General features: G+C 43.9%; 2 protein-coding genes across 2 annotated transcripts in view; both read right to left on the reverse strand.

Moving 5' to 3' along the window:
* LOC103918025 lies at positions 1–10,838 on the reverse strand. Its single transcript, XM_009325264.1, has 11 exons — positions 10,750–10,838; positions 9,461–9,539; positions 8,784–8,930; positions 7,855–7,941; positions 6,608–6,680; positions 5,805–5,941; positions 4,233–4,379; positions 3,568–3,654; positions 3,345–3,420; positions 2,827–2,903; positions 1–183 (listed from the first exon to the last, which is right to left on the reverse strand). The coding sequence occupies exons 1-11, from the start codon at positions 10,836–10,838 to the stop codon at positions 1–3; spliced, it is 1,182 nt and encodes a 393-aa protein (XP_009323539.1).
* Positions 10,839–11,662: 824 nt separating this feature from the next.
* TTLL10 (tubulin tyrosine ligase-like family, member 10) overlaps positions 11,663–13,765 on the reverse strand; it is a 33,425-nt gene continuing 31,322 nt past the window's right edge. The window contains exons 10-11 of the mRNA XM_009325265.1: positions 13,021–13,114; positions 11,663–12,006 (exon numbers count right to left, since the gene is read on the reverse strand). Of these exons, the coding sequence (XP_009323540.1) occupies positions 11,663–12,006; positions 13,021–13,114 (438 nt within the window). The remainder of the gene's footprint in view (positions 12,007–13,020; positions 13,115–13,765) is intronic.

A 13,765-nucleotide genomic window follows, 5' to 3' on the forward strand; every position in this document is an offset into this window, starting at 1 on the left:
TCAGGAGGGGAACCTCCGATTGCTGCGAGTTCTGGGATCTTCCAGTGACCTAGCTCTGAAGTCAGAACCAACTTTGGCAGCTTTTCTCCGAGTAATGTACGTTGATTTCCTGATGCCACATCCAGTGTTGCCATTTAGCGTTTTGTGCTTCTGATCTGGATCTGTGTTCTCAAAGTTTGCCTTCTAAAATGAAAAAGGTATGACCGCAAAATTTCAGGGCAGGGGAATGGCACCTAGCAGAGGAGAGGCGTTATCTTTCCATCTTTGTTTTTGTGCACCTTCTCCAAAAGTTCAATAAAAAAAAAAATCTTCTGGATCTACAGTTCTTCAGGATTTTCTCTATGTGTAAATGTTTATGAAACTTCACACTCTTAACACAAAGTTTTAAACTCTGATTAAAACAATGTTTGATGCTTAGAAGTGGCTTGTTGTTCAGATTCAGAGAAAGACCTTCCCACACAGTTTTAGGAAATGCAGGGTAGCAGTTAGGAGAATTAAGGCGATACCCTTTTATATAGTCATTCGCTTACATACATAAATAATGATCACGGGTGTTTGGGGCCCCCGTGAGCTCTGGGGATTTCTTCATCTTTTAGCCGCACAAAAGAGCGAAAGAGTAACTTTCACAAGGATAAGAGGATAAGAGAAATGCTTGAGGTATAGAAACAGCTTTTCTCGTGCTAGAGGTTTTGCTCCAACAGAAGGCAACTAAGGGTATGTGCAGACAGTGTTTTGTTATGCTACCACGTCTGCGCATGATTCCTGCAAATTATTAGTGTTTTGAAACTGAAGAAGGTAAAACAATATTTTCACGGGACTTCCTGTCCTTAATTCTTTTTGTCTCCTTTCCCAAGGGAAGGGAAATTAAGCAATTGTGTGGTTACACACCTGTTTTCCCAAACAACTTTTCAACTTATTGCCTAGTTTCAGCCCAACCCGGCAGAGGTGTTCAGTTCTTAAAAGCTTCAGGAAAAGAGACTCATAATTTATGGTGCTTGTGGTCACACCTTTGTTAGATTTTTTTTTTCCCCTTCTAAAATTTTTGAATTTTTTTTTCCAGTACACGTAGCTGTCTGTTTTCTTGATTTACACGTGGCCAGCATAGGCTGCATAAAGGAAAAATTGGGATAGATCAGGGACCGTGGGACCACGCAAAGCTTGTTCAGGTGACTTTGCAGCTATATCATGGATGCAGCCTGGATGATTAACCTACAGGTAACTGAGAACTGTTTGAAATTAAATGCTTGGTTGTTTTCGTTCGTAGCAATGCTTCTTCTTCAGTGCTACATATATGTAAAGCGGGGGAAAAATTCTTAAGGTGTTCAAAATCCAAATTAAATACTTTGAAATCGTCAAAATTAATAGATTTGATTCAACCTGGAGGTTTTTGGTTTGTTCTTCTCGGAGGGTAGAAGACAACAATGAGTATTCGGGGAAACAATTTTTGGTCTGTGAAAACTTCCAGGATTAACATTTCTTCTTGATTTGGGCAGGGAAGAAAAGCCATAGAAAAGGGGCTGTTCACCATCAAGAATTGCACTATGCCTGCCATTTCAAAGGAAGGCAATGGCTCTCCAAACCAACAGCTACCTGAATGCTGCTTTCTACACATGGTTTAGGCTCAGGTGAATGGGTTTTATTTGTAGTATTTACACAGTATTTTACAATGTTTCTTTTTCTGATAAGAAACAGGCAATAAATATAGTAAGAAAATTGAAGAAGATTTCTCCTTGAGGCATATGTACAGCTGAGATCAGAATCACAAGATCCTACACTGATTGCAATGGCCCATTCAAAACAGCAGCCAGTGGAGAATAGTTCCTGTGCAGACCATTATTCACCTCTCAGTCTGAAGGCAGCTTGGTTTCCCATTTCCAGTCTATTCTTACTCATTCTTGCAGCTTCTTCAGTGTCTGTTGGGATCGTATTCAGCATACCTCCTTCTTGTCATTGCATGCTAATGTCCTACTGATGCTGCCGGGATTTCTTAGGGATGATTGGTGGTGGCTGGAGAGTCAGAGGATCAACGATTTTCTCTGGCTGGAAGATATTTTCATCACGTGAATATCCTAACTCTGCCGAGAATTTACACACTAGATAAACATAGCCACGCTCAACTATAGAATAGCCATATTGATTAATAAATACTCAGAGCCCAACATCTCTTCTGCTTTTAAAGCATCCACTCCTGATTCACCTTTCTCTCCTCTGAGCCAAGATAGGGTTATCCACTGTGTAGGGTGTGCTATATGTGCTGGCCAACAAAAAATGATTGACTCGGAAAACTAGAACCTGATAAGGTCCTATTTTGAAGGACCTACTTGGAACGAACTCCTGTTTACACGGGCTTAACTTCCAGGGAACCAGGTCATAAGCTGGTAGTGCAATCATGGGTATTTTAGGAGGTAGTGTGACATAATGTGTCTCTCCAGCTTCATGAAATAGAGCCCAATGGCCTGCCTCCTCCCCTCAGTAGTTCTGCTTACTTCAGTATGTAATTTCCATTGAAATCAGTGAAAGTTGAGTGCTTAGGTATCAGTCTTTCAATCCTAGAATAGGTAGGTGTTTTGCCTAAGAGGACCCAAATTCAACCCCTGCTGACAGAGTGTTTTTCTTTTTTTAAATATCCACTGATATTTTACTGGCCAAATGGATGAGTCTTATCAGGAGAAAGATAGGCGTGAAGACAACTCTCTACTCAGGTGAGTTTTTTGTGGAAAAGGAGAAGAAAAGTTGGGAGGATGATAGATCTTAGATGAATCTATGGCTGGGAAAGTCCCAGGCTTGAAAAGAGATATTGCTGCAGTAAAGTTCTCTGAAAAATACCTTCTGTAGGTAGAAGACGCATTTTTCATAGTCCTCTGCTGTGGAACAGGTGATAAGGATTGGTTCTGTCAGGCTTCCTGCAAGGCATTAGCAGGGAACAGTTTAGTGATGGAGAAGTGTGCAAAGTTTGCCATGACACAGTTTATTAGCCTATAGCAAGGAAAGTCACAGACTATCCCTTGTGGGAAGACAACTTCACAAGATAACCCATCCTCAAGGCAAGCCTGAGCACCAGTGTTGCTCAGTTTCTCATTAGAATCACAGAATGGTTGAGGTTGGAAGGGACCTCCAGAGGTCACCCTGGTCCAATGCTCCTGCTCAAGTAGGGCCACCCAGAACCGGTTGCCCAGGACCATGTCCAGACAGCTTCTGAGTATCTCCAAGGTTGGAGATTCCCCAACCTCTTTGAGCAACCTGTCCCAGTGCTCAGTCACCCTCACAGTAAAAAACTGTTTCCCCATGTTCAGACAGAACCTCCCGTGTTTCATAGCTCTCATCTTTCTTTTTCAGTTACGTACCTGTAATTTCAAACTGTAACCTGCCCAGCATAGCAGATTTCTCCTTTGCCTGGATTCCAGTTAGGGGGAGTTTTCCCTTCAAAGAAGAAAAGAAAAAAGGTGCTTTTCCTTTGGCTCCTCCCTTTTCTCCTTGCTATTCAGACATTTTCATCACCCGGTGCTGCTCACTAGCTCCAGCTCTTTTTAGTTCTTCACTTAAAATTTGACCAGGTTTTCCTGTTACCTTGTACGTGATTGCAGTTCTGTCCTCATCCACAGAGAGGAAAAGCAGATCTTCTGGAAACAGGATCAGCAGTCTTTCCTCAGAGTCCTGTGGAAAAGAGGCATCTTAGAGACAGCAAAAACGTTCAATAACTTCCACTCAGTGGATCCATCTCAGACAAAGGCAGAATATGAAGTTTAATGACTGACAATACACCAAAACTCGGAACTGTCTGCAGCACCCCGTTGCTCCTGCGCAGCCACGGATACTATACTTTGTATTTCTTACTCAGGTTGGATATTCATTGCTTAGAAAGCTGATGGGATATCACAAAATGGTGAGGGTTTTTTTTTTTAGAATAGGTCAGGCACACATCTGCAAGGAAACGTTTAGAAAATGTTGATCTTGCTGTGTGATTGGAAAGGGGTGGACTATCCCCCCCAGCTCTACTCCCTCGGAAGTTGAGTGCAACTGTTTGGACACGTTGTCAGAAGCAGCTTTCAGAAATACAACTGCGTTTCCTTTTGTCTCTTTAATACTGTGGGACTTTGACATAATTAGCCTTTTTTTTTTTCTTTTCTTCTTTCCTTTTCTTTAAGCACCAGTTCCATGTGAGCCCAAACTTTCACTGGTTCCCGTCTTTTTAAAGCCACCCGCATGTCAGAGTGGTATACATTGTACGTTACCCCCATGCAGCCACTAGCCACTTGCACCGTGGTCAAATACTGTATCCTTCCCAGATGCTGAATAGGTTGTCCTTCCCACTTCAGAATGGTGTTACACAGCAGATGTCTCATCAGCTCCCTTTTCTTCCACTGTTCGTCACACGGCACCTTCATTTTTTGGGGGACAGAGCAAGATGAGCTAAAACTACAAGTATGATGTTTTTCAGGGTTATAGGGTGGTAAAAGAAAGGTATTTAGGATATATATATGCTTGGAAATCGGGAAACCCATGATGAAGTTCCTAGTTAGCTGTAGGTTTCCTACCTACTTGAACTAAATCATGTGTACTGTCGTTTCATGAGCAGCAGGTGAGACAACCAAACAGCTTTAGCTATTAAAAGGGAAAGGTCTCATTTTCCTTCTCCCTCTCAGAAGAGGTTGTCTGAGACACTGGCTTGATTTGAGTTCGAATTTCATCTTAGTTCAAAGCACTTTGGGCTTGGCATTCAAGTCCCTTTATTGGGGGATACTTTCCTTCAAAGCGGTGCTGTCCAGCTAACAGGGGACCGGGGTTCGATGCGGGCTGACGGTGTGCATGGCTGGGCTGAGTCCTGGGTGGATTGCGGCAATCTATATTGCATCCTTACAGCAGGACCACCCTGTAAGCTCACTCCTGTAACATCAGCTTGTATGCACTAGCTACAAACAATTACCTGAACCGTAGGGAACATCAGAAATCAGCAGCTCTTAAGGATGGGCAGTCTGGGTTGCACTTTCTTCCCCCAAACTGAAGACAAGCATGCTGTTAGACACAACTAAGGTACAGTGTTGCCCTAAAGTCTGTGCCATGCTAGAATCATAGAATAGTTTGGGTTGGAAGGGACCTCTAAAGGTCCAACCCCCCTGCCGTGGGCAGGGACATCTTCAACTAGATCAGGTTGCTCAGAGCCCCGTCCAACCTGACCTGGAATGTTTCCAGGGGTGGCATCAAGGACGAGCAGAGTGGATGTTTAAAAAGGGGGCAACCTTAGCAGAACTGTTAGTAAATAGCACTGGGGAGCGGGGAATGACAAGCTGGCTTTCCAGTTGACTTTTACCCTTTAGGAATCTGAGCGTACCACGACATGGGCAAAAGCTTCGGGAGGACTCCTTGCGTTGCTGTATGTGAATTCCCCAAGGCACAGCTGTGCGGGTGTTGCCAGTGGCAGTGTAATCCTGCCATCTTGTGACCCTTGTGGATGTTGCAGCGTGCAGTGTGTCGCTTGTGCGACAGTCAGCATGTATCAAAAAGTCTTTATTTTGTGACTGTAACTGAAAGGAAATGTAATTTTTTTTACCGGTCGAGTAGTTACATCCCAGGAACAAAAACGACCAGTAATTTTTCTAAAATCTCTCTTGAGCATAGAGTAGCAGTTGCAAATTTGCATGTAGCAAGTTCACTTGCCACAGCCTAGAACAGCATCCTCAAGTAACACTACTGCTCATTTCCAGCCTGCATTCTAAAAATCCCTGAAAAACCCTGTCCACTTTCAAAGCTGCCACAGTTTCCTATTTTCATCCCATTCCCTTCACATCTCTTCTGCATTGACTCACCAGAAAAGAGATATTATTGTTGGGACAGGCTGGGCAGTGAGCGTTTGCCATCTTGATTTGGTGCTGGAGGTGGTGAACCCACATGTTGAAGTCAGCTGAATTCTGGCAGCAGATGAGCCTGGATTCTATCATGGACCCTGTGCAAAGAAACATACAGGCCCTGGGTCTGAGGACGGGTGGTTGCGATCTGCCTTTGAGCCTAGTGGGTGAGTTCTGTGTGCTGCCCCTCCACTCTGTCATTATCTCTATAGTCACATTCCACCTGTGCTTTGATACCTCATGATGAAACAAGCTCGTGTCTGTCTTGCGTTGTTCTTGATGGCAGGTACTGGGTTGGCACTGGCACAATTGGGTAGCTTCCTTGTTCTAAATGCAGACATCAGCATTTGCCTCCTGTTTAGTTTAAGTAGAGAATTAGAGTAAAGGGGAACCTATAATTTATATTGCCTTGCACGTGAGGAATTCTGGTTAACCCTAAGGCATCCTTGGTTTAAGGCTGTGCAGCAGTTGTGTCTACCTGTAAAAGCTAAGATTCTGAATTCCTTCCATCTAGCTATGTCTCATCCCTCTGTGCAACTATAGCATACGCTGCATGTGAGATTCCAGTCCAGAAAGGCATGGCATATTCTCCAGCATGGCTGAATGTTGGAGAGGAGGCATGTCCCTTCTTCAATAGACCTCCTCACGGCTGCATAGCCCCTCTCATCTTCTAGCCACGTAGGCCAGTCCTTGAAGGCTAGAGCATGGGTATCACTGCTTTGTGACTATCACAGGCCCCTTCAGGAACTGCAGAACAGGCTTACCAGAAATTTCAAATGTGTGGCTGATTGCACTCGCAATCTCTCTCAGACGCATCCCAGCAAGAGGAAGGAGACCCTGGTAGGGTGGGGAATTGTGTTAGAAATTGGTTGGTAACAACAAACTCTCTGCGTCCCACTGCGGTCCCTCTGATGTACAGCGGAATGCTTTTCTGCAAGCCAGGCTAAAGAATTTCCCATCCTTCGAACCTTTGACTTTACGGAAGTCTGTGTGGGATGACATTCAGCTCATTGTCTGAAGACATAGGAAATCGAGGGGTTATTCATGTTTCCCTACCTGTAAAATGACTGTCCCCCTTCATAAAGTGCTCTGAGATATAGGGGTGAGCTCCACCGATAGTCCAAGGCTGGTGTTGAAAAGTATTTTGTATGAACTAGATGGAATTTCATCTGCCTTGCAGCCTCCCCCTCTTTAATTCCTGCCCCACGCCCCAAACCATGCTAGAAGACTAGAAGACTACACTCATGTTCAGGACAAAGAGGCCCTAGTTTGCATTTTGGATGCTGTATTTCACAAAGTGATGATTTCTTTTCCGTGTCCTCTTACACCGCCAATCCTAACTGATGGAGGGACTTAAGATTTTTATCGACTCCAATGTTACACAGATCAAGGACCTTCTTTCTGTAGTGACGAAGTTTCCCAGTTTGGCTCTCTTTTTTTCTCACATTTAGGATGCACAGACATATACCAAAGACAGCCACCAGGAGACATTGCTGTGCTGAAGGCGGCTATGGATTCTGGATTATGTCTCTCCTTGGTACACCATGTCTGTTCTTACGACCTTCTTTCGACACCTCCTGGTTGATGCCTTGTTCACTTAGCTCACTCCTACGGAGTTGCAGTCCCTCTCCCCAGGTAAACAGATTAAGTGGTAAGAGGCCAGCTAACATTATAGATCCTAGAAGTAGGCATATAAATAGAAACTGGCACCTCCTTTTCAATCCCTGGAGCAGACTCCCTTCCCTGTTCAAAGTAAGCTGAAAAAATGGAGAATTGTGAGCTACTGTGCTAGAAAACATGCCAAAGCTCCCCTGAACTCGGTGAAGTGTCTCTGTCTCGGCTGATGGGACCTGCAAATGTTTGCTCCATCCTGAGCCTTCCTCTTGGCAGGGCACCAAAGGTGGGTACTCTTTTTGCCATGTACATGCTAGAGCTATGAGCAAAGAGGTATTTAGGAAATCTTGAATATGAACGTGGATACAACAGACACAAAAGGATTCTTGTGCTTTACCTCATAAACAAATGCCTTCTTTGTACGATCCACTGAAAGAATCAGCAAGTGGAAGGAGGACAGCACAAGGTAGCATTCACACATCTCCTATCAATTATATCTTTCCTCCAAAATGTTTCCAGTTTTTTTTTAAAAAAGGAAATTATATTTCTTCAAAGCTCTTCCCCTTCCCTTCCTTTCTGCTGATGCAGTACTTAACGCGCGTACAGAGTGCTGATAGGCTGTCATGCTTAGTGACTAGATGGTAACTAGGAACGAGCGGTGTTTAACTGCTGGACTGTCTTGCACTAGGTCACAGTTTGACTGAAGCTTTATGTCAGTACTTTGTAATTTTATATCATCTTTCCTTAAATAGTCTCTATGTGCTCTCTGAGCCCGAGTAAGCCAGGCCATGGCATTCCAGTGAGACAGGGTGGTTTTACTCGTGTGTAGACAGCCAGATAAACAGTGATGTGCAGTTAGAGGCGTGAATCCATGGCAAAGTTAGACGAGATCTCATTTCCCTCTTCTGACCTCATCCAAACCAAGATAATGGCAATCACACTTTTACCAGTCGCCCCCAGTACCTGTGGAGAGGGCTTGATCGTTACACAAACAAATTTGCAACCATAATAACGAGTCCTTATCTCTTTGGGGAAAAGTATACAAGAAACTTCTGACAAAACCCCCTGTTTTTTCCCCTGGGGGATGAATGCAAAGATTCATGCTGCTCAAGGAAGTGGCTATGAAATCCATTCAGCTTTTGCTGGCACTGGTGAAAAAAGTTGAACATATTAGCATTAACTCTTGAAAACAAAGGGCAGGACAAATTGTAGCTTTAGTCAAGCCCTGGGATTTGACAGTTATTTGGACAGGCTGTATGAAATCCAAATTTACCTCCACCTTATCCCTTGGGTATTAATCAGTGCTTATAGTAAGAAGATGATTACCTCCATGCAATAACTTCTCAGAAAAACCAGGGAGGACCAAATAATTTCCCCAAGAGAGTGGATATTCATCCCTTCCCAGCCGCTGATAGGCTGTGTGATCAACAAGTCCACTAGCTCCTCCCGCGTTCTTCCCCACAGTACTTCTGTCTGAAACAAACAAACATTAGCATGCATTTCTTCTGGTAATCTTACCAGGAATATCCTGTAAAGTAAGACAAGTAGAGGTGGAAAAATGGAAACGAAAGCCAAACAATAAAGATTTATAACACTGGCTAAAAGAGAGAAGGGGTGGTTTTGCAGCCCAGATGGTGGGAGATTGGGATGTTGACCATATATGTGAATTTGCCTAAACCCCTTCCCCTCTCTCTGACCGTCTTCCCTCAACAGTGGTGATAAAACTTCATGCCAGGAAAAAATTCAAAACTGACTTGTGATGACAAACTTCCTTGCATGTGAAATTGTAGAACAAAAGCTGAAAAACTGCGCCTGGGCCTCAAAACAGAGAGAACTGTTGGTCACTTGCTTTCAAAACAGAGGACATGTCATAGCCTCTGGCACTTTACTGTAATGGGATAACGCATCAGGATAATGTGATGGTGGGTGAGATAAATAGGCCTCTGATTTCTTCCTTGATTCTACATACAAGTCTTTGCTTGCGTGACCCTGCTCATACTCACATCTTCTGTTTCTGCCAGGATTGCAGGGTCCTTAGGATGGAGGGATGCCTCACTCTGGCCTTCTGAGTTGGACCACTTTCTGAAATGGAAGAGAATATGGAAAGGCATAGAAAAGCACTTATATGTGTTGCATTTTTTCAAAGAGAGAGAGAGATTAATGCTCAGCGAGTAGACAAATCTATGGATTTCTGGCATAAATTTGGTGTATTTTAGAATATGCTATTTTCGGCAGGAATATTGGTTGGAAACAGCTCAGTGAACTCTAGGAAAAAAAATGCGGCAGATGCAGAATCAGAAAGCAGGCATGTCAGGGAATAGCACACCTGAACTTTTGGAGAACATACCACTAAATGTCCCCTCACGTTAAGCAGAGACTAGGTCCTAAACTCAACAGAGCACTTAGACTCCTAATTTTCCACTGACATTACATAGAAAAGAGTGCAGGGGTGATGAAGGCACTTTCAGTGTGCCTGCTTTAATGGACAAGGAAGGAATAACACCATTTCTTGTAATATGGTGAAATTATGGAAGGAAACGTATAACGTAGCTCAACACTTGGCCTGAAGTAAAGAATACTGCGTTGGTAACAGTCTTCACGTATGTAAAAGACCTCTAGAAAGAGGAGGGGACCAATTTTTTCTTTTTGTCTGTGGTGCGTAAGATCAAGACAATGGCCTTACCTGCATTAAAGGTTAGCTATTAGGAAGAAACAATGGCTTGCCTGGGACATTGCAGAACCTTCATCACTGGAGGTTTTCAAGGACAGGTTAGACAAGCATCTGTCAAGCAAGATTTAGGAAGAGCTGAGGCTGCTCCAGAGGTGGAAGCAGGACTAAAGGCCTCCTGAGCTTCTTTTCAGGCCTCCGATCTCTCTCTGACAGTCTGACTGAAAACAACTATTTCTGACCTAACATGAGCCGTGCTTGCCAGAGCCCCAGGAGTTGGTTGTGATTGCCCGCCCAAAACAGAGAGAGTTACATCCATGGCAGGAAGGAATGTTTCCACCTTCGGTTTCTCAAATGCTGACCCTCTATCTTAAAAGACTGTCACACCTGGGGGGACATATTGAGGAGAAGTAAGCAGGCTCTAGTTAGAAGATTAAGTGAGTCTGACACTTAGCGTTACTGTAAATTCTGGCTAGAAAAAGGGAAGAAGAGCAAGCTTTTCCTTTAAGGGAGTCATATTTGGAAAGCAAATACAGCCACTGAGTTTGTCTCAAGCACCAAATGTCTTTCTGTTTGCGTGGAGCTGACTGGGTTTTTTCACATGCCCCCAAAATTGCTACCTACCTGGTCCTGACTGTCTTCAGTAGCTCCACCTCATCCTGGCCTGTTCCTGCAGACCCAGCCTGCCTGGCGCTCAGGCTGCAGCATCCCATGCTCGGTCACTGGCTCCCCCGTCCACAGATGCTTGCTTCGAACTGATGCTGCATCACAAGATCACATGAATGCGCCTGAACTACGGTCAATTAGAGTAAGCGCAGGAGGGGAAGGAAACACGCACGTACCCTTCAACTTACTGCTCATTTAAATTCCTCTGGGGTTAGAAGCAGCAGCGTCTGAGATGTAGAAGCGTTTCCTGTTGGTTTTAACCCTCTCTCCCTTCCTCCCCGTCTCCCTGGTCCCCCAAGCGTCATTGTTTCCTGCCGAGATGGGGGCCTGATACGATAAGTATGTGCTGCTGCTTGGCTGTCACCTCAACCAAATGAAAAATGAAAGAGAGCCTTAATATAGCCAGGTTAAACGAGCAAGGCACAGAGGATCTAATGAGTGAGGGAGCTGGACGTCCAGCTACGGATGATGGGACAAAGTGGGGGATTTCCACTGTTAAGCCTTCGGTTTAGTCTTTGCAGCCTCTCTCTCTGCCTTTTTGTGTAAGGACTTTGTATGTATGAAGGAAGTTTGGCCTGTTTCTGGATTGCACTGGTCAGATCGACGTTGTTTTTAAAAGGGATGAGTTTTAATGTGGTAACAGTTGTCTCATTTTCTGTAACTTCCCTATAATTTCTGGCTGGCTGGTTAAAGCTTTCTGCAGAAGAACTAAGAACTTAAAGAAACAGTTACTGGTTTTCCAGTTGAAGTTGATACCTGTTTGTTTATGTAAGATGAAAATGAGCCGGACATGGACAGCACATACGAGTCTAGCTTTTATTTTCTTTTCACGTCTCCTGAACTTGTGAAAGCCTGCTTGCTCTGTAGTGGTTCAGAGGGATTTTCCATGATGGTCGAAGAGCTGCGCGTGCGGTGTAGTTAGGACAGTTTGTTGACAATTCTTTCTGGACAACAAGGCAACCTTTTTTCTAGAGCAACCAAGCTTCTTGGAAGACTTCTCCAGCACTTTGGCAGGGCTCTGACCGACGCGGCTGGTACTGCCTGTTTGTGGCCGCAGCAATCGGCCTGTACGCAGGCCGGTTCTGAGCTTCCAGGGTTGTTTCTGGCCAAGGTCTGCAGCATCCTCGTGATAGAGAAGCACAAAATGGCAAAGTGTGTCTAAAGGCAAAACACTCTGGCCTTTGAGGCACTTGTTGAAAACCTCGAGAACCAAATCTAGAAAAGAAGATGCAGTTACTAAACACTCTGACGCTAAAATACACCCAAGCTGTCATGTGTATGCACAAAGCAGCTGTGTGCGTGGGAAGGATGAGGGCTGGGGAGGGGAAGTGGTTTCCAACCTGTGATCTGTGACCTCCGTGGACTATCGCTATTAAGACAATTGAAAAAAAAAAAAAACCCCAAACACCACACTTTTCTTGCATTCACTTCAGCCAGCTTCAGCTCCACCAGAAACATTTCAGGAAATCGGTAGGAAAAGTATTGTAAAACTGCTTACAATGCAATACAGAATATGAACACACCCCCGAATACACATACATACGCACAGGGAGGTAACTGTATCTATGAAAGTAAGGGTAAGCAGGGTATTGCTAATACCCTTCATGCAGACATAGACTCCCCCTTTACTACTTCTCCTTACACATACAGTGATAGCACAGAAAATCAGGCGTGGAAGAGATTTTGGTCCTCCAGGCAGGAGCAGTTCTAGTTAATGTATATCAGACTACGTAAGGGTTTTTTCCAGTCTTTGTACAGCTCAGGTAACAGTTGTCAGCTATATTTGCGAAGTACAGTGGGATACGCTGGCATTTAAGCACTGCCACGGCTGTGTAAGGCACGCTGTAAAAACCAACTTAAATTCCTGCACATTCAGAACAACAGGCATGAGAAAAATGTGCAGGCGCAGTTTATAGGGTCACGTATTAAGTTCTAGCCTTGTCTACATGAATATATAAGAAAACATTCCTAAAAATAATTATAACAAAAAAAAATTAACCACTTCTTTCTTTCTAATGGGTGCATGGCTAAAAAGACCATCGCTTTTCTAGGTCTGCGTGGATTAGAATTTTCAGTGCCTTCCAAATTGCTTATAAACTCAGCAGTGAGACATCTTTATTGAAAGGCTGTTTTGGACCTACAACTGATATAAACAGGAGTCTTTCCTCTGACCAGCAATGGAGTGATATGATTTTCTGCTGCTGGCCACCCTGCGACTTGTTCACTTACCAAGACTCTCGTAGACTACAGTTGGGATGATGTCTCTCAAGACTTCGCAGTTGGTATGCAATGCTGGGTTTGCATTCATCTCCAGAAGCCAGACCTAGAAAAGATGAATGCCAATCAGGAAACTAGGCTGGATCTCCTTAGAGTCAGAGCAATGCCCTTTTACTGACTTAGCGAACACTTTGAGAGGTAGGAGTACTAATAAATCCCAACAAAATCCCATAACGCAGAATGCAGGCAGGACAGAATTTTCATAAGGACTGGATGAATGAAATAAAATCCCTTTTTGCATACATTTACATACTTGAGAACAGCACTGCACGTTATTTTGTGTCTCTAGCTGATGCTCTTTAGATTAACTCTTGCTCTGTAGGTGTGTAAAGGCACTGTGTTTCTTAACATTCCAGTTTCCGTAACAATTTCTAGTTGAGTTTTTTGGATACCATGAAATACAGTTATAAGGGATCTAGGAATTGTTTTGATTTGAGGTGGACATGGGATCAAAACTAAGCAAACATGGCACTGAGTTTTCAATGAACCCTTGGCCATGATCTCCTGGGTAAGCTTTAGTTTCAGGTAGAAGCCACGTAAGATACTGATTTTACATATCTATACTGGTCTCATCCCCATTTCCCTTCGAAAAGCCAAGGTCTGAAGCTACAAGCCGCAGAATGTGATGGTCCAGTTGCAAATCTGTGCGAAACCAAACAATTGACTTGCATGTAATTCTGTTTACTATTTCTTTTCC

The sequence above is a fragment of the Pygoscelis adeliae genome, unplaced genomic scaffold (assembly GCF_000699105.1).
Source record: "Pygoscelis adeliae isolate BGI_AS28 unplaced genomic scaffold, ASM69910v1 Scaffold36, whole genome shotgun sequence".
NCBI classification, from domain to species: Eukaryota; Metazoa; Chordata; class Aves; order Sphenisciformes; family Spheniscidae; genus Pygoscelis; species Pygoscelis adeliae.

Excerpts from the sequence above, each read along its gene's own strand:
- LOC103918025 (XM_009325264.1), bottom strand. The coding sequence starts at position 10,838 with ATGGGATGCTGCAGCCTGAGCGCCAGGCAGGCTGGGTCTGCAGGAACA. Across the intron at positions 8,931-9,460 it reads TCCTGGCAGAAACAGAAGAT|ACAGAAGTACTGTGGGGAAG; the intron begins GTGAGTATGAGC and ends TGTTTGTTTCAG. Across the intron at positions 184-2,826 it reads GCGTCTTCTACCTACAGAAG|AAGGCAAACTTTGAGAACAC; the intron begins GTATTTTTCAGA and ends TTTTCATTTTAG.